The sequence below is a fragment of the Aquila chrysaetos genome, chromosome 13 (genome assembly GCF_900496995.4).
Source record: "Aquila chrysaetos chrysaetos chromosome 13, bAquChr1.4, whole genome shotgun sequence".
Classification (NCBI taxonomy): domain Eukaryota; kingdom Metazoa; phylum Chordata; class Aves; order Accipitriformes; family Accipitridae; genus Aquila; species Aquila chrysaetos.
In genome coordinates, this window is record NC_044016.1 from 6,113,839 (window position 1) to 6,133,059 (window position 19,221).

At 43.8% G+C, this 19,221-nt stretch overlaps 1 protein-coding gene across 1 annotated transcript in view; it reads left to right on the forward strand.

The window, feature by feature from the left end:
- PARP1 (poly(ADP-ribose) polymerase 1) overlaps positions 1 to 19,221 on the forward strand; it is a 38,318-nt gene that overhangs the window by 6,930 nt on the left and 12,167 nt on the right. Inside the window, exons 5-14 of the mRNA XM_030035401.2 lie at positions 5,104 to 5,200; positions 6,867 to 6,983; positions 7,966 to 8,142; positions 8,584 to 8,725; positions 10,358 to 10,498; positions 11,239 to 11,481; positions 12,495 to 12,563; positions 13,295 to 13,427; positions 14,861 to 15,056; positions 16,350 to 16,478. Coding sequence (XP_029891261.1) covers positions 5,104 to 5,200; positions 6,867 to 6,983; positions 7,966 to 8,142; positions 8,584 to 8,725; positions 10,358 to 10,498; positions 11,239 to 11,481; positions 12,495 to 12,563; positions 13,295 to 13,427; positions 14,861 to 15,056; positions 16,350 to 16,478 — 1,444 coding nt within the window. The remainder of the gene's footprint in view (positions 1 to 5,103; positions 5,201 to 6,866; positions 6,984 to 7,965; positions 8,143 to 8,583; positions 8,726 to 10,357; positions 10,499 to 11,238; positions 11,482 to 12,494; positions 12,564 to 13,294; positions 13,428 to 14,860; positions 15,057 to 16,349; positions 16,479 to 19,221) is intronic.

Consider the following 19,221-nt stretch of genomic DNA (forward strand, 5'->3'; position numbering starts at 1 on the left):
TCTGATAATGGTGTTTATTGGCTGCATAGTGCTTACACTTGGATGCTTTTGTTTGCTAAATCTTTTATGGTACATCTGAAATTTCATTGCCTTGCATTGAATTTTTTAGTGGAGGCTCTTGACAGAACTTGTACTGACAGAGAAGCACTTCCAGGTGACTTGCTAGGTTTGGTCAATCTTTCCCTGTTAATGAAGGCTTTCGTTATTTGTTTTCAAAGTGGCTTTGCCTGGAGTCATGCTTCATAACACAAGCCAGTGTTGCATTGTCCCCATGAAGGAAGGAATATAAGGTGTTTCTGGGTCCTACAAATAGGAGAGATCTTCTTGTAAAACGTTTGGCTTCCCTGTGTACCTTGTAGACTGAATTCAGCTTTACTTTTGCAAGGATTGACCATGAAACTGTCCAGTGAGACTGATGTTGGATTCTGAGAAGCTGTAGCCAAGTCCAGTCTGTGCAGTCTTTGTCAGTATTGGTCCTCCAGATAATGTGGCTGATGGGTGTGGCGTACTGTTCAGAGCCTGGCATGTACATGAACGTCATCCTTGGCCATAGGTAACAGAGCGGAGCGTGCATAAACTGATGTATGTGTTGTTAAGAGGCTGCAACTTCCGTGCTGTATTCTTGGTTGGCAAGCAGTTGCTCCAGAAGCGTTCAGCAGTGGTGCGGGTGCTGTGGGGAGGGTCCTGCAGTGCCACAGGAGTGGGTGCTCCTGCTGGAGCCCCATCAGGTTCTGCACTGTTCACCTCACTTGGCTGAACCACTGGAGGCTGAGATGAGCTGTCTGCATCTGCCCGGCAGCCTGCCATCTTTTCACACAGGCATTTTACTTCTGTGTGTGTTGCCAGGTGTGAGTACAAGTACAGTGTTTTAATGCACTTGCAGTTTTTCAGGTAGTCCTTTGCTTTTTGTACCGAGGTGAGTGTTCCACTTTGTCCTAGAACAGTGTGTGAGTTTAATAGGGTTATTTGTAGTTTTCTCCCATGTCTTCAGCAAAGCTCTAGAGATTTGACTGTGTAAGTGTTTCTCTTGTCTGCCCTGACTCTGCTTTTCTGGGCCACTTCTGGGATGCGATGGAAAATATGAAGGCTTTGTAAAGATAGGCCACAGAGTAGTTTGCCAAGTCACTGTGTAAATAAAAGCCTAGAATTGCAGTGGAAAAAAGCTTAGACTGGTGATGTAGGGTAATGTGAACCAGAGCCTCACGCCAGAAAAGCAGCAGGACGTCTCATCTTTCGTGCTTTCCAAGCACTGCATGAGCAAGCCCCTCAACCGTGAAGGTGCTGGCCAGCTCTTATGCTCCACTACCTTTCTTCTCCTGTTTGGGCTGTGTGCTTCAGCCAAGGGTATTAAGGGTCAATTGGAAAAATAGTTGTCTGTCAAACAAACTGAATGAATGAGAGTGTAAATAAACAGAAGGAGTGGAGAGGTGTGGTGTGCTTCCTACCTGGTGATTTTCTGCCAAGAAAGCACAGAAGTTCTGGAGAAGCCAAAAGAAAAACGCCCCAGAAGCTTGAATGAGATGCAGTTGCCTCTGATAATTCATCTTGTACATTCAATCAGATAACAGAAGTTAACGACAGAAATTACAGCATCTTGCAGAAATGATATTACAGTATCTGCTGTAGGTGAGATTCTCAAAATGATCTTTAAAGATATTTCTAATTGCGCTGTGTCCAAATTATATCTTGACTCAGATGTCTCTGCAATTCAGATGTGACACATCCAAATTCATGTGCTGCTTCTGCATATCTAGCCCATACTCCGAGGAGAAGCTCAGACTTTGGGACTGCCTTGTCAGCCCTTTCTGTAAGAGCGGCGGTGTGTTGTGCCTATTGCAGATGAGAGAAGTGAGGTGCTGAGCAGGACTACTGAGAATAGGTTGGAAAAATCCCTTCCCTCTGAAGGGCAAAAATGGGAAGGTTTCCTGCAAGGATCCTGGCTCCTTTCCTCAGTCAGCTCTCGGTGAGACATGCCGACCCTCCCCTGGGCTACGGGCTGTCATGCCTGAGCGCCAGCACTTTGCAGGCCTGGGGAAGGAGGATCTTGTGTCCTTGCCAGCAGTTTCTCTGTGGAAAGAGTGCTCATGTACTGATGTAGGAAATGCAGTAGCAGCTTGCGAGCTCCCTTTGACTGTGCTACTTTGGTAGCATGTGTTTCACCCTCCTGCTCCATGCTTAATACTTTCCTGTATTTTCTGCCTCACTTGTTTGGGTAGAATTGCTGCCCAGGACAGGAGCAAAATGTCATTTTGGAGATGTCATGCAGTACCGGATTAACTGCAGGGCTTAACTGAGGCAGAGGGTAAGTACGCAGGTCAGCAACAATCTGGTGGTGCTTTACAGGGAGGAGGAGAAAAGGGCACTTCTTGTTCCTCCCTGCGTTGGCTGCTTGCTTTATCCAGGGTTGCCATGACTGTCCTTTCCACCCTTCATTTTCATTGTAGTGGGGTGGTGAACATGAGAAATGGAGAGTAGGTGGTAAGGAAGGGCCAGGCTAGAGTGGGACAGTTTACCTGCCTCTTCATCTTCTCGAAAGTTGGAATAAATCTTGTAGTTGTGTATTCTCCATGAAGGTGCAAAGAAGTGGTTTGCATTGGCTGGTAAGTACTAGTCTGTCTAAGCAAGCTGTTGGGTCGTACCTGTTGAATGTGGGAAGTCTGTCCCTTCCCCAGCAGGAGAAAGGGCATACACAGTAGCACCCAGCTGCTGTTAGCAACACAGAGTGTTTGGTCCCAAGAATGGAAGATAAAATCAATGTGTGTGTCAGTGTGTATTTTGTTGATTGTTCTAAAATTTGCTGGTTTGGGAAGATGCGAGGTGAATTTGGCTTTGCCATTCCCTTCTCCAGGCTGTATAAAATGATGAGAGTTTGCTTTAAGCCTTGGGCATAGCCAGGGACAAAAGAGAAGGTGGTGACTGACAGTTTTATGCCTCTCTGCAATTGGAATGATCCCTCCCGCTCTGCAGTTTGTTCAAGTGACTGGAACAGGTACAGTAATCACTCTGTCTGGGAGAGCAACCCGCTGTCCCCTTGGCTCTGAAGAAAAGCTGCCAAAAGTGTGAGTCCCTGCTGGAGTTTGGATGCTTTCCCTGGGTCGCAGGGCCTCTCAGCAGGGTGATCGCCTTCCAGTAGTTGGTGTACTGGCTTTCCTCCTTTTGGAGACTGGGAGACAAGTTACGGCATAGGAGTGAGCGCTGGCTTGCTGGAGGCAGCCTGGCTGTCAGCCTTCGGAGGGAGAGGCACTGCAGATACACAGTGTTTGGGCACCCATCCTAAATACTTGCATTATTAAGCCCTCTGGCTTGGGAAGGTGCAGCAGAGCACTTTGCACTCAAGCTGATATGTTTTTCCCCAATTATGCTGTGTACCCGTGACTCTGTTAAAACTTACAGATGTCATTGTCCTCGTGGTGGGGCTCAGTGGATTCTCTGGTCTTGGCCCTTGCAGGGGCTGCAGCCGGGGAGGAGAGGGGACTTGCATGGCCTGGGAACTTTTGAAGGCATGGCTGTGTTCGTGCTGTATCCAGTCCTGCCATGCTGGTTCCTGCTTGCCTGATTTAGAAAACAATACGGAGTTTTTCTCCAGAAATGCAAACAATTGCTAGTAGCACAGTGCAGCTGTTGTCCCTGCCTGAGGCAGTACACCTTACAGCATAGCCCCAGTTCGACTGATGGGACCTTGCAGGGGGACAGCTGAAAGATGAGCTCTTTTGCAAAACCAGCCCCTTTTGAAGACTTGCAAAGTGCTCTGAATCTGGTTTGGTCAGACGTGCTAGTGGTTGACGGGCTAGTGGTGGCCACTGCAAATAAAAAGAGAACCTGGCCCAATTTTAGGGCCAGGACAGTTACTAGAACTTACAGGTCTCTCATACATGAGTCTTTGGGAGAAGAGTACCTTTTGACATCCTCCTGCAGTTTTATAGCTAATAAGCTGTCATACAGCATTAGTTTTAACAGTAGCAAAGTACTAGAAAGTGAAGTGTTTAAAATTGTAAGTAGGAGAGCAATAGAGAATGTCAACTTTACAGCTTAACCATCAGCCACAGCTTATAAAGTTAAGACAGATGCTTTCTTAAAAAGAAACCTGGCTGATGTTTCAAAACATAGCAGCTCTGTCAAAATGAAGTGCAAGATCCAAGCTGTGTTCATGCTCTGCCTCAAGTTGCAGGCTCATCCTGCCTCAAGTGGGGCAAATTTTCCCTTTATTTCCTCAGGAGGAGAGCACACACTGATTTGATTTATTGATATTGATGTATTTTGAAGCCAGGCAGACCAAGGGGATGACATGAATCTGGAAACATAAATGATCTTCCTCTGAGGTCTCTTGTCATTCTGAAGTCTGCCAAAATCCCCGTTTTCATTTGGCTTCCTCTTCTTTGCAGTCTTTCTCAAGCAGCGTTTTCTGTAACTTTTCCCTGCACAGCTCTAAGGCCCCAGCTAGTAACAATAAATTCCCTCACACACAACTGCACAGTAGTACATCACAAAACCGCTATCAGCCTGGGAGCACTTTGCGAGTAGAAACTTCCTCCTGTCTGATTTCAGAGATGTGACTTAATTCCATTCTGAAGAGAAACTAGCTGGGAAGTACCTAGTTTCCCCAGTGTGTTAGCTTACTAAAGTTACCATATTTGCTGCCCTTTATTTCAATATGGACTGTCTAAGCTGAAAAATCAAACTGTTGATTCAGCTGAAGGACACTATAGTCTTTTAACCTGCATTGCTACACCTCCTCAGATTTGGAGAGGTACACTTATATTCAGTGATTCTTAGGTATGCCTTTGGTGTAACTAATACAGGTGTAGATGAATATGCCTGAAAATGTTGCAGTATTTCATGTGCTCTTCTGCCAGACCGTACAGTTACCCTGTGGAAAATCTCTAAGTGTGCCTGACCTGATTGAGGCAGCTCATGTTGCAGAGCCAAGTACATGTCTACAATCTAGCACTGAGGAATTTGAAAAATGGGTTCGCCTGCCAAAACTGAGGATATTCAAGCCTCTGCAGATATCGGCAGTCAGTAAACTGAGCTCTGGTAACTGCTGGACAGGCATTTAAATAACTTCCTTTCGTGTGTGTGTTTTGTTTTGGTTTTCTCTATTAGAAAGAGAAAAGGAGAAGAGGTAGATGGAAATGTGACTGCAAAAAAGAAACAGAAGAAAGAAAAAGAGAAAGAATCAAAGCAGGAAAAACAGCTGAAGGTGAGTTTTAGCTGATCACACCCTAAAAACCGCTTCGTTAGAAGAGTGTAGTGTCAGGCACTAACTAGGTGCCACAGCTCTTCAGGGAGGGGCTGTACCTCGTGCCCAGACAAAGCAGAGGTCCTCGCAGCACAGCTGGTCCTCGTGTCCTGGCACAGGAGACGCCCTGTCACTAAGGCTTTGCTGAAGGCAATTCACCCTGCTGCTTTCTCCTGAAAGACAGGAAGTTCTCTAGGACTTGTGCTTATTGGGTTTAAATAGATTACGTTAAATACCTTCTCTCTCAGGGAGGTTGGTTCTGTGGTCCTTCCTGTATCATCTGGTTGTGGTGGCTGAAGCTCTGAGCCCAAGCGCTGTTGCAGAAGAGCTTGGAAACCAATAAATAGCTCATTTAAAAATTAAACAGAGGTAAAATGCGGAACTAGATTAATGAGAAATCATATCTCTTTCACCCTCTGGGGAGCCGTGTTTGGTTCTTGGGTACAAAGTGTGATAGATCACAGCTTTCTACCTTTCACTTTCTAGAATATTATGGGAATAATTCCCAACAGAGCATCAGGAATTTTGTATTTATTGAAGTTTGGCATAGGTACTTTCCAAGAAAAAAATTAACAAGCTGCTTTTGCTGCAGTTGAAGTCTTAATGGAGCTGTAGAAAAATGGTGTGTCCGCCTTTGAACAAAAGTTTTCTTTTTTGTTGTGTGGCAATACCTTAATTTTCAACAAAACTTAGCTGAGACATTATCAAGGTTTTTCTGCTGCAGTGCAGATGCTTAGGAAAGATCAAGGCAATTTGTAGATCAGGGTTAACTTTGGGTTCACTAATATTTTTTAGCAGCATTTCATCAAGCACGATCATTAATACTGAAAATTAAACCATTTAACACAGTCAGCCAGTTCTTCTGGGGTAGACTGGATTTTTGACTGTAGCCAGTGAATAACATTCAGAAACTATCTGCGATATTTTAGGGTGCTGCTTTGCTGTGCAACCCTTTCACCTTCTGTAGAAAGGCCCAAAAGAATGTACAGGCTCCTCTGCACTGCTGCAGGTGACTGATCTGGTAGAAATTCTTCTTATGCTTAGGTCGCTTAAAAGAAGAACAGTGCTGATCAGCATTTCTGATTTTTCTTTTAATGCAAAGTTCAATTGCAGTCACATCCCCACCGTTGTCAGTGTCAACTAGTTAGGTGATACTTGCTTGCTAAGGGTAGAACTGTGATAGAAACGTGGGTTCCACTCTACCTAAAAGGAAGCTGTCTTGTTAGTATGGCTTGTACCTTCTTGTGTGGGATAGTGCTGTGAAAGTTACTCTGTGGCCTTTCTTCACATGTACAGGACGGAGAAGCCTTGGTTTATACGGAATCCCATAGGGATGTCCTTCTGCATATAATCTTGAGAAGAGAAGAGTATTTGCTGAAGCTGCAATGTGCTCATGAATTCATACTGAAATCTGAAGCATGTGGCTTTAAAGTCCTGTTCTAGGTTTTGGGGTAAAATGCATGACTCTCCCCTTTGGTAAAGCTACTGGTTCTTGGTGCTCTTATCTCACAGTCTGTGTTTAAGATACCATGGGCTTGCTAAAACTTTGTCCACATACTGCAGTTTCAGGAATGTTCTTAGAAAGCAATCTATTGCAAGTAGCTAAGCTGCTGAGTTTTGTCAACAGGAGCAGACAGAGCTGATCTGGGGCATCAAGGATGAGCTGAGGAAGGTCTGCTCCACTAATGACCTGAAAGAGCTGCTGATCGCCAACAAGCAGGAAGTTCCTTCAGGGGAGAATGCGGTGAGTTGGTCTGTAGTTGCTTTGCATGTGTGCTGGGTCTTTGAATCGCTGAAGCTGACCCGAACCAATATTGCTGCAAGGTCCACAAGTCTGAAGCAGGTTCCTAACATAACACTTCAGAAAGAAATTCAGTGCAAAGTCCTGGGACTTCTGTCCCAGGACTCTGATGATATTGCTGTTATGCTTGCTTGTGAAGGTCTGTGTTGTGGTGTGTGATGCTGAATTCTGCGTGTTAAGTCTTGGTGATGTGCCTTTATTCTGCTATGCCCAAACTGGTCCGTGTTTTTTTTTTTTTGTTGCTGGCTCTTCAAGAGCAGGTTAGTTAAGGCACTTCACACTGCCTCCCTCAACTGTTAAATTATGCCAAAAGAAGCAAAACCTGCACAAATTCTTTCCTGGTATCTTTTCTAAAAACAGTCGGTTTTCAGTCTCTGTAACTTGTGAAAGTCCCTTTTTCAGAGCCACACATCACTTTAAGTATTTGTATTTATTAAGACTCTTTGTAAGGAGTGTGGGCTGGGATGTGGGAAGTGTCTAGACTCAAAATGGTCAAGAAATACTCTCTAGGCAAGAAAACAGGGACTTGTCTGAGCCCACATTCCCACCTACCTACTCATGTGCTCAGATGCAGTAGCTCATCTCCTCCTCGGCTGTTCCAGCACGGCTGCCTGGTCAGGTGCTGTGTGGTAGGTATGCTCTCCTGAATGTCAAAGCTGGATAGGAGAGACTGCGAGCCATGGGTGGTGAGCAGATATGGTGTGACCGGGGAAACTTGGTGTCATGTCTTTAAGGTGTCGTAAATCAATCAGTGCTGGTCAGAGTCTTGGTTTACAGTGCAGTGTATGCATGACAAGCACTGGAAACGTCTATGTCTGCGTGCCAGCAGCCTGGCAGTTGTTTTCATGTGCAGCCCAGTATAATGTAGTGTGTGGGCTTCCAGCTTCCTCTGCCATGACCTGTTTTGTATTCTTTGTTGCTTTAGATTTTGGACCGAGTAGCAGATGGGATGGCGTTTGGAGCTCTGCTTCCCTGTGAGGAGTGTAAGGGGCAGTTTGTGTTCAAGAGTGACGCATACTACTGTTCAGGGGATATTACTGCCTGGACTAAGTGTGTTGCTAAAACGCAGACTCCCAACAGGAAGGACTGGGTAATCCCAAAGGTGGGTGTTTACTGCAAATTTGATGATCTGAAGCATGTTTCTTAAACTGGTGTTGCCTCTTGTAAGGAGATTGAATAAGCAGCAGTCAGTGTTGGATGCCAGAGAGCAAAGTGTGCTGCAGTGCTGAGCAGCTGTGACAGTGGGGAAGTCCTGTCACAGCTACATCCCTCCAGGGGTAGGCAGCTAATGCATAACTAAATCATATATTTTCCAAATTGAAAGATATGTTGCTGATTTGATTTGAAACCCATCATTTACCCTCTTCTAGCTTTGTTTTCCCAGTCAGTAAAGTGGGTATTTGCCTGCCTTAGTATGAATGTCTTGGAAATCCTTTCCAAGACATGCAGTATATGCCAACATCTGGCCAGTGTTCAACTGAGCCTTTAAATCTTATAGTAGCGTTTGTTGTTTTTAAACTCTACTTACGCTTCCATCCCACAGGAGTTTCGGGAAATTCCTTACCTGAAGAAATTTAAGTGTAAGAAGCAGGACAGGGTATTCCCTCCAGATGCTGCGACTGTGAACTCTGTGCCTCCTCCCTCCTCATCTGCTCCTTTGACAGAGACTGTGTCCGCACCCAGAGGTAAGCAGCTGGCTGGGCATGGGTCAGTGGAGTTCAGGATGGTGTGTAATGCCATTCCCAGCCAGATGAACACACCACCCTGAACAGGCGTGCTGTTCTCCTGCCCCCAAGCATGTCAGAGCTCTCCTGGTAAAAAAAACGCATAGCAGAGTCTCATGTGCTTCATCTTCCTAGCACAGGTAGACCCTGATATGGCAGGTTGCCTGAGGACATGGGCTTGAGGTCCTGGTTGTTTTCTAACAAATCATTTTGGGTATTTGTTGATGGTGAGGAAATGATGTGTTTGCAATGTATCAGAAACTTAAATGCCAGTGTTGCAAAGTGTGTCCCAAGGGAGACCTGCTGTGAAATGCCTTCTTGCTTGGTTTCTTGGGGAACATCCAGGGACCTCCATAATGCCAGATATTCCATATTGTGTTAGGTTTTAAGGGCAAGACGTTTTTTTGGTTTTGTTTTTTTAAATCCTACATTGGGATTTGGCTTTAAGAATCACTGACTCCCCTTATGCAAAATAAACGTCCTGTCTCCAGCCCACAAGCTGGCAAAAGGTTGGACACCAGAAATTCCTTGTAGGCTGTTGGAATGAGTTGCATGCTTTGGTGATATAGCCTGTCCACTAAGAGCTATGCTGACTTCTTTCTTACTCAGCCTTGTTAGCCCTGGTGATAGTTTTGGGAGCAGGGGATCATTGTTACTTGGTGAAAAGGGGGGGAGCAATTCTGCAAAGCTAATTTTAGCCAGATCATGTTATTTTAGCAATGAGGACAAAGGAACCCAGGCCTTGGTTCTGATTGGCAAGTTGGTTCCAGCCCCAGCGTGCCCTGAAAGTAAAGTCAAAATATTGACCAGAATTAAAGCCAGGTTGTTCTGTTTGCTAGCAACCTAACTAATCTGAGTTGAGGGGAGGAGAGGAAACAAAACCCTCAGTTGGTCAACCAGAGTTAATAGCATTTATCTTTAGCAGTGCAGATATGCTCTTAGACATTTGCCATGTCCTGGACCCACCTGCATTGCAGACCGTTAACACAATGATGTGATGGAGCCTCAGATGGTTAGCAGTTTGCTCCTGACTTGTTTCCTGACTTGTTAAAGGTTCGCATGATACAACCTTGTGCTGTCTATAAGGTCAAGATTCTAATGTACTGTAATGTAGGAACACTGTTGCTTGAGAGACAATCCTCTTTCTCCAGCCCCTCAAAAACAGATTTCGTTTTGAAGAGGCAGGAGCTTTCATGTTATAGTGAGTTTCTCCCATGCTGTCCAGGCATCAAAAGAAGAGGAAAGCAGAGCACAGTCTCTAGTAGCACAGTGCTGAAGAAGACTGATTTTTTTTTTTTTTTTTTCCATTTAAAAAAACAACAAGGCAGGCAAATAATGTGCCTACATATCCATCTTCCCTGCCTTTCATCCCTTCTGTTTGTTGACAGGTGTTGAGCTTTGTTGCCTTTCCTAGGTGAAGGGGAGCTTCCTCCCACTTGCTTAGCGCAGGTCAGACCTGCTTTTGGACCCTTGTCTCCCTGCCAGCTGGGCTGATCATACTGACTGTGGGGGTTGCTGTCCCTTTGTGCTTGTTATTTGTCTGGGGGGCTCTCTGCCTGTTGCTAATATGCTGTGTTATTTCTGAACCCCTAGACAAACCACTGACCAACATGAAGATCCTGGTTCTTGGAAAACTGTCAAAGAACAAGGAGGAGGTGAAGAGCATTGTGGAGGACCTGGGAGGAAAGATGACAACAACAGCTAACAAGGCTACCCTGTGCATCAGCACACAGAGTGAGCAGCCGTGCCTTGGTTACTGGTAGCGCTGGTAACAGAGCTGAGCAGATTACAGAGAACAAGCGTCCTTGGAGCTGTTTGGAGATCGGTGTTTGGATTAGGGATAGTGTGTTGTGTGCGCACGTGGCCTTAGCATGCTTGGAAAAGTAAAGACAGATGTGTGCTGTTTGATTTTTACTTACCTAGCACGTTAACCCTGCAGGTTGTGCCGTAAGGCTTTGTTGGGTCTGTAGCAGCTGGAGCTCTGGTCTGTATGCAGACCATGGTGGTGTGCAAGCCACCCTTGTTGAGATGATGGGTGCTGGGGACTGTATCTATGCTTGCCTTGGAGAAGCTGCAGAGCTGACTGTGAGTGCCTGAGGGCAGTTGTTTTCTCTGCTGGCAACTTAGGGTCTGCTCTTGCTCCCTGTTGGAGTCAAGGTGCAAACTGGCTGCTGAAGTAGGAGAACTGCTACCACCTGCCAGGAGGTCCAAGAGGGACTGTACAGCCCCAGCCCGGCTCTGGGAAGGGGAGAGCTGGACCAGCCAGGTAAAACAGGAGTGTTCCTGCTCTAGCCCATGCTGCAGCTTTGAGCCAATGGGGATTTTGGTCTCCAAAGAACATGGTGAATCCAAATTGTGGTGGAATTGTGTTTCTGCAAAGCATTACAGAGCCCTGAATCGTGGCCTGGGGGAGGGGCTAAAGTCTGAAACATCACTGATGCTTTTTTTCTCCATTTCCCACCCTGCCTCTGCAGAGGATGTGGAGAAAATGAGCAAGAAGATGGAAGAAGTGAAGGAGGCCAAAGTCCGTGTGGTCTCAGAGGAGTTTCTTCAGGATGTGAAATCCTCCAGCAAGGACTTCCAGGAGCTTGTGTCTCTCTATGCACTTTCACCTTGGGGTGCAGAGGTGAAAATGGAGCATGAGGAAATGGCCGTGGATGGGAAGTGCAGCAAGCCCCCGAGTACGAAGAGTGCTGGGAAGGTCAAAGAAGAACAAGGTGAAGAACAAAGCGGCTGTTTCTCCGCATTGTTTTCTCAATGCTGTGCATGCACAAAGCAAACTTGGGTATAGTCTATTCTTGCCCTTTCCTTGAGTTCTCTGCCCTTTTTCTCATAATAAATTTAAATAGTGAGACCTCAGGGCAAGACTACCTTTAAGTAAACATGAAGCTGTCTCCTGAGCTGGCTGTCTTTTCCCCTAGTTCAGTCTTGCTTCAGAGATCTCCTGTGCTGTATGTGCCCAGGCTCCCTGACATCAGTCCAGACTCTTCCTCATAACACCTCAGCTTCTCTGCAAGTTTGGGTCAGTGTTGCAGCTCCAAGGAGTTGCTGGGGTACCAAGATGTGACAGACACTACCGTGACCCCCAAGGGGTGTTAGCAAGTGAGAAAATACTGGGGTCCAGAGCAATCGGTCTTTGTTCTACTTGGTTTAGAACATAACAGTTTTTAACGGAGGAGGAAAAATAGCCAACACCAGTGGCATTCCTCACCAGTGCCATAGAGAGCTTGCATAATTAATGCTGAACAGTGAACAAAACCATCAGATCTGCTTGCCTGTCTTCAGACCCTGTTCTTGTCCATGTCTTCCAAGCGTAGGTTTCTGTCATACAATTGGGTATGTTTATTGCCAGACTCTGTCACAGCAGTAGCATCTCCAGGGGACCTGAACACCTCCCATGCCCTGTGAGGTTTTTAAATCCCACTTAAACACAACCACAAATGTGACTTTTGTCTGCTGTGCAGGTGAAAAAATGATATGGCCCACCCCTTGGGGCCAGGAGGAAGGAGATAAGATCTCCCCAGATTATATCTGTTTCATTTAATTGGCAGGGTGGGGGCTATGAATTGGCTGCTAAAGCCAGGTTAAAAAAGCCATTAAAGTCATATACTGGGAATCTGATTTGAAGTCTCCTTAGGGTGGTAATTATGCAAACTGAGAATTTAAATGTTGATTTAAGTCAGACTGTGTTGCCTGCCTAGGAAAAAAAATTAACTCTATTTCCCTGCAGGACCTAGCAAGTCTGAAAAGAAAATGAAGCTAACAGTTAAGGGTGGAGCGGCAGTAGATCCTGATTCTGGTGAGTGGTAACAATGGCTGCGCCTGCACCACACACAGCGTTCAGGATGTGTGATTGTTTGCAAAATGTTTTTCTGTGAAAGGATAAGCGTTGGATAAAAGGAACATGAACGTTTTAACCATTTTTTCTTGCTATCAAAGGAATGATATTGATTGACATTCAAAGCTGGATATTCCAGGATTTTCTAGTGCAGCTTTCAGAAGGACCACTTCAACTAAGGCATGCACTTTGGTCAACTTCAGGAGCATCTGTCAGTGGGGTGAATAAAGGCTCAGCCAGCAGAGCCACAGGTCTGGCATGAGCATCTGCCCCCAGACTCTCCAGGGGGCAGCTGATGCTACTCTCCAAACCTGTGGTGCACGGATGTTGTTCTGAGAATTCATACTGCATCCAAGGCTAGCCTTTGGGTTTTCAGTCCATTTGCTAACGTGACACCTGCAGAGCTGTATCTCTCTTGAGAATTTCTTCAGCCAGTCACGCACTGTTGAATACTAGATTTTAGATGGTCCTTTATCAAAAGTTACAATTTTTTTGTTCTCTAGTTAGGATTGATGTTCTCTCCAGTGTGTCTAAAGGCGCATGCACACAATTTATGAGCACATGGTTACTGTTTTTGCAGTATTTTTGTTAAGATTCACACTACTTCATAAAACGTTTGGGTAAGCACAAATGTAGGAAGGAGACCTAAAATGGTAACCTTCTCTGTGTTCTAATTTGTTTCTTCTCTGTAGGTTTGGAGGATTCTGCTCATGTCTTTGAAAAAGGTGGAAAGATTTTCAGTGCAACCCTGGGCCTAGTAGATATTGTGAAAGGAACAAATTCCTATTACAAACTGCAACTGCTAGAGGATGACAGAGAGAACAGGTGAGTTTAGTTTTGACTAGAAATACTTTTGTTCACTTTTTTCCAATAAATACTGGGGTTTTGGCATCTACAAAATCAAAGTATAAGTAAAATGTCTTTGTGAGGAGATATGGATAGATATATTTATCTAAAAAAAGACAAACACAAAAGCCACAAAACAACCAAACAACAAACGACCCCTGGGGAGATCTCTGCTCTGCATGGAGACATTTCTTTGTGGTGTTGACAGAGTTTAAGTTGGGAGGTGAGTAAGTTTGCAGAATTGCTTCTGGTAGTGCTCATTCCTGCATCCTGGGATGAGCGAGGCACGTATGGTTGGTGTCTGGCTTAATTGGCTAACAGGAGGGCCACAGTGCTCTGATTGATGGCTGCCCTTGAAAGTACAGAAGCAGAATTTGGTGAAGGTTCCTCTGGTCTAACATCAAGACCCCACGTGTAAAGTCTGCGATTTTGGGAATCTTTCCCATATTTTCGAACTTACCCTTGTCTTCTAATTGCAGAGCTGTAAGCTTGGGAAACAAAACCAGATTCTGGTTATTCTACCACGTGTAGTCCTGAATTGAGTGCCCTGAGACTTGACAAAATGCACTGAAATTGTCAGGGGACGATCATGTGTTTAGCTTTCCAGTCTCATCAAATCCATGGCAGAGCTGGTTGCGTTACTGAATAGATAAAGAAATGGAGAGGGTTCTTTAAAGTGAAACTGTTCCCCATAGCACATAAGGGATGCTCAGAAATCAAGGGGAGCTAATGTCTGTCAGTGACGACCCTGGTTCATCTCTGGATTTATCACACTTTACCATCTTCATAATAAGCTTTTTGTTGCTGGCTCTTGCATGAGGGGTTTGTAACTGGATCTGTGATGCAGTACATGGAGGGATCTCTGCCTACATTTTGTGCCTGATGAATTGGAAACGTTGATTGTATCCCTATAAATACTATGGAAGCTCACCCAAGGTGGTGTCAGTAATGCAAACAAATACTTGAATTACTTGATGTCTCTAAAAATCTGAACTCCAGGACTTTGAGTCACAGGTTTAAAGCTGCATGGTGTTTGTTTTTCAAATATATGACCCCAATAGTCTGAAGATTTTTATTTGCAAAATGTTAAGACTGAGATATTATCCTCTCTGTTCCTGCTGTGCACACTTATCCTCAGGGTTGTAGGTCTGGTGTGTTAACACTGATTTTTTTTTTTTTTTTTTTTTTTTTTTTTTTTTTTTTTACACCAGTCCTTGGACATATGCTCTGTGGTGGCTCCTGTGTTGCTCTCCTGCAGTTGCTGATAGGGAGCGTCTTTCATAAAATTAATTGTATGCAAATGGCAGATTCACATGCAGTCGCGTGGTTGTTGCAGGGTCAGTTTCATTTGGACTGAGATCTAGAGACAGAGTATCTTATGTCTATTCCTTTCTCACGTTTCACTTCTCTAGATACTGGGTATTCAGATCTTGGGGTCGCGTGGGCACTGTAATTGGGAGTAACAAGCTGGAGCAGATGCCATCAAAAGAAGATGCCGTTGAACACTTCCTGAATTTGTATGAAGAGAAAACTGGCAATTCTTGGCATTCAAAGAACTTCACTAAATATCCCAAAAAATTCTACCCACTGGAAATAGATTATGGACAGGTAACTCTGAAATGTCCCTGTACCAGACAGAGCATTGCTCAGCTGCTTTGCTATAGCTGTGCTGTTCAGCAGTTGCTGTTGGATCACTTACACTTAACAAACCTGAGGAATGAAGTGCAGATGCAACTATTGCATCTTCTCTGTGCTATAGAAAGAGGGCTGTAGGTCAACGAGTGTCGCACGTTAAAATAGATGTGTTGGGAACCTAAGTAGTTTTCCGTTGTCAAGTCTGAAGTCCCTTTAGTGCTTTCCTGTTTACTCTAATTTTTAAGGATGTTAATTTGAACTTAATTTGGCAGACACTTCACATACATCCTGTCTGAAAACACCTTTTTCTTTTATTTAAAATAGATATTTCGCATCTGTCTTCCGCATCCAAAATCCTCCCAAATGGTGAAGCAGCTCCTATGCAGCATTCTGCTTAGTGCACATATTGAGCAGGCTGAGAAAGAGAAATTATTCATTGCCAGTAAGATTTGGCTATTTAGACAGCTAAGCTAAATGAGAATTCTCTTCCTTCTGCCCAGCGGGGGTTTGTATGTTTATTTAAAGGCATAGCCATAACTTAAACTATTTTCAGATTAAATAGTTGAATGCTGTTAATAGCTGTAAAGGTACCAGAGAACATATTTTCAAGCCATTGCATTTTTCTGTGGCCAAATTACTGGATGTCATCTTTCAGTGTGAAGTGCTTGATGCTTAGCTTTATTTTTGGAAATTTGAATATTGCAGCAGCAAAGTGTCTGTTACACTGCAATGTACAGTGATATGCTGAAGCATCTGGCAGGTGCTTTCATGAATAGAGCATTGTACCAATGAAGCATCTAGATGGAATTGTGGCTAATTGATGATTCCTGTACTCATCTGTGACAGTTTTTATTACAAAAACTTAGTGAAACTAGTTATTACATCTCTATTTTGTCATAAAAGCAACAAAGTAAACAGTCATTTTTTCACATCAAGGTCTCTGTGCAGCAGGAAGCTTGCAGAAAAAGTAATTAATACCATTGCTTGAGGTGAAGCAGAGGTGCACACAGAGTTTCTATTCTCTTAATTCTACTTATATTTTACAGTGGCACCTCTTGAAATAATGTATACCAAATAACTGAGTAGGTAGATTTTTAAATCCACTTGATTCCAAAATGTCAGAGCAATGTCCCACGCTCCCCATGAACTTCAGGCTAGTCATAGCATGCATACACTAAATTGGGTTTGAGTTGTTACCATGGCAGCCAGCCTGTTACTTTTATCCTTTGTGATTTTGCTAATTCTGATACTATTTTTACCTACCAGGATGAAGAAGCTGTCAGGAAACTGACAGTGGGTGCCGGGACTAAGTCAAAACTTGCTAAGCCAATCCAAGACCTTATTAAGATGATCTTTGATGTGGAGAGCATGAAGAAAGCGATGGTGGAATTTGAGGTGACCACACATGTTCATGTTTCTCACTTCTAATCCTCCTTTCTCTCATTACATCATACTTATACAGCCAGAAGCAAGTTTTTTGCAATCCAGGGTGCATCATACTTCCCAGAAGTCAGTGTGAGTTTTAGATCGGCCTTACTATAAGGGCAAGAGTCTGACCAGAATTTCCTAAGCACTGGAAGTAGTAACTTAGTTATGATGCATGCGTTTTTAAAATGTGGGTGCTGCCTTTTGTTCTCCAGTGGGGAAACGTCTGTATCAGCATCTTCAACTTAACAAGCCTATGAGAAACTCATCTGCCGGTCCTGGGATCAGTAATCATTCTATGGAGTTTTGGTTTTTTGGTTTTTTTGTTTTTCTAGTGACACAGGCATCATGACCACTGTTTGCTGAATGCTCTTAAAATATTAACACAGCCAATTTGCTGGTGATGTGAGGCAGGATTTTTTTTTGTGAGCGGTCAACCACATTGGAGGGCGGGGTGGCAGCACTACTACTAGTTTAGGTAGCAAATGAACGTGCAGCTCAGACTTGAGAAATGCTGCCAGTTGATATGTGCACTAATGAAGTGCCTTGACAAAAGTCCAGATCTTTGTCTGAACAGGGCCAAATTTGAGGGGGTTTTGTTTGTTCTATTTCTCATTTGTTGTAATGATACCCTATTTTCATCCATTCTTCTTTCCTCCATACTTCTCGATCCATGTTTCTAACAAGATTTCAGAGAGTAGTAGTATCATCTGTCTCTCCTTGCGTAGAAACAGTTTTACTGGTGTTCAGAGGTCCTGCAGTTTGTTTTAATGCAGCCATTCAAACTGGGTTAATTCTAAATAACAAGTTTCAGTTTTCTTCTGCCAGCTTAGTTATCCTGCTCTAAGACTTCATATTTAAGCAGCTGTTGTTTGCTCTCTGTATCAGTATTTTATGTATCTACTTTTCAGAACAGGCTTTGCACCATTTCGTACAGCTTATCTGAAAGCTTTCAGATGGCTTGGCCAACGTTTTGTAGTACCTTGGGTTAATTGTGTTCTCCTGTATCTTCAGTGGTTCTTTACATCAAAGTCTCCTGAAATATTAATAATTCTTTGTAAGTGGAACTGGCTAAAGACTCTGAACTGATCATCATCTGATGTCTTCTGGCTTTGTAGAACTCTGTTGAAACTATGTTAATTCACACCAGCTGCAGATCTGTAGGAGACCTGGGAGTCCAGATGGGCCTGTCTTCCTATTAGATTTATCTTCCTGTACTCTTGCTGCCGAACAGCTGTTTTCCATTAGAGGAAATAATGTTTTTCCTAGTTAGAGGTTTCTGTGCATCCTCTGAAAATGGCTGCTTGGTTCCTTTAATCAGCCTGATCTCAAGTATTTCATTCCATCTAGGCACTCTTGCTCTGCCAAAACTGTAGCAAATTCTTAGTCTTTCTGTTAAAATAGATTTATCTGATGCATTTCTCTTCCTGCTTCAAATTTAGCTTTCAAGAGTTTTGCCTCAGCAAGCATACAGGAGTTTATTACAATTATCTATGTCATTGCCTTACATGAAAAGGCTAGTTAGAGGGCTGAGTCTACTCTAGTGCTCTGTCTTCTCTTGCCTGGGTGGAAGGCAAACATCTCCCTTGCCTCTCCTGACAACCTTGGTGCGCACATCTGTGATGCGAAGCTAATTCTTCATGTTACCCTCAGTGCATCTGGCAGTAATTGCAGTGCTGTTGTTTTAGACCCAACCCCTTGGCTGCTGTGCTCTTTTGATGTGTCTAATGATAAAGCTTTGGATGCAGCTTATTAGCTCTGCAGGGCTCTGTTCACCTCCCATGACTCATAGGAGACAAACTCCAGCCCTTTGGCTGTATGTGGGCCATGTAAGAGATATATTACTCAGTCGCATTGTTGGAGGATGTGTTAGTTTATATGTGTTAGTGTTTATGTGTTAGTGCTTATGTGTGTTAGTTGATAGGTTTATATAACTTACAGTTAGTATAAGTGTCTGCAGCTATTCTGCACATCCAAGTTAAATGGCCCATTTTACTTTTACATGTCTTTCATGATTTTTCAGCTAATAATTAAATAATATGGATGGATGGTACTCAACAAGAAAGTATGGGCCCCAAAAGTTTGGGAGCTACAAATCTATTGCAAGTTGTTTTTCATTAGATTATTAATCTTGGCTTTGTGCCTCTTGTGTCCCCAAGACACAGTCAGTTTTGAAGTCTGTCTTCTCTCTTGCAGTCCATCTTGGCTTTTCTTAGTATCCGGCTTTATGTATGCTTAGCTGCAGCTCAAGGTGAAAGTTCTCCTAAGCCCAGTACAGGGTGGAAATCTCCATACAAAATCACTTCAGGGTTTTTACACCGGTCTGTAGCTTGGAAGAACCTCCTGAGTTCAGTTTGCAGAGAAGATTTGCATAAAGCTGGGTTTCCTAGCTCCGTATGGAATAAATAATGTGGAACGTACCCAGATGGTACACGATATACATGGTTTCATAGGATCTTCTGTCCTTGAGCTGAATCTTAAACCCATCAAGTTAAGTAAAAGCTAATCTGACCTGCAGGGTGTACAGTGAGTACTGTCAAGGGTCCAGAGGGTGTATGTATGATCTTTGCAAAAGACCCCATTGGACTTGACTTTTGTCGAATGTTTTTCCATTCAGATGGTCCTTAACTATGAAAGGATTTAATGCAAATCCAAAACTCTCACAAGATCCATCAATACACAAACAAAAGCAGCATAGAAATTAAATCAGTTG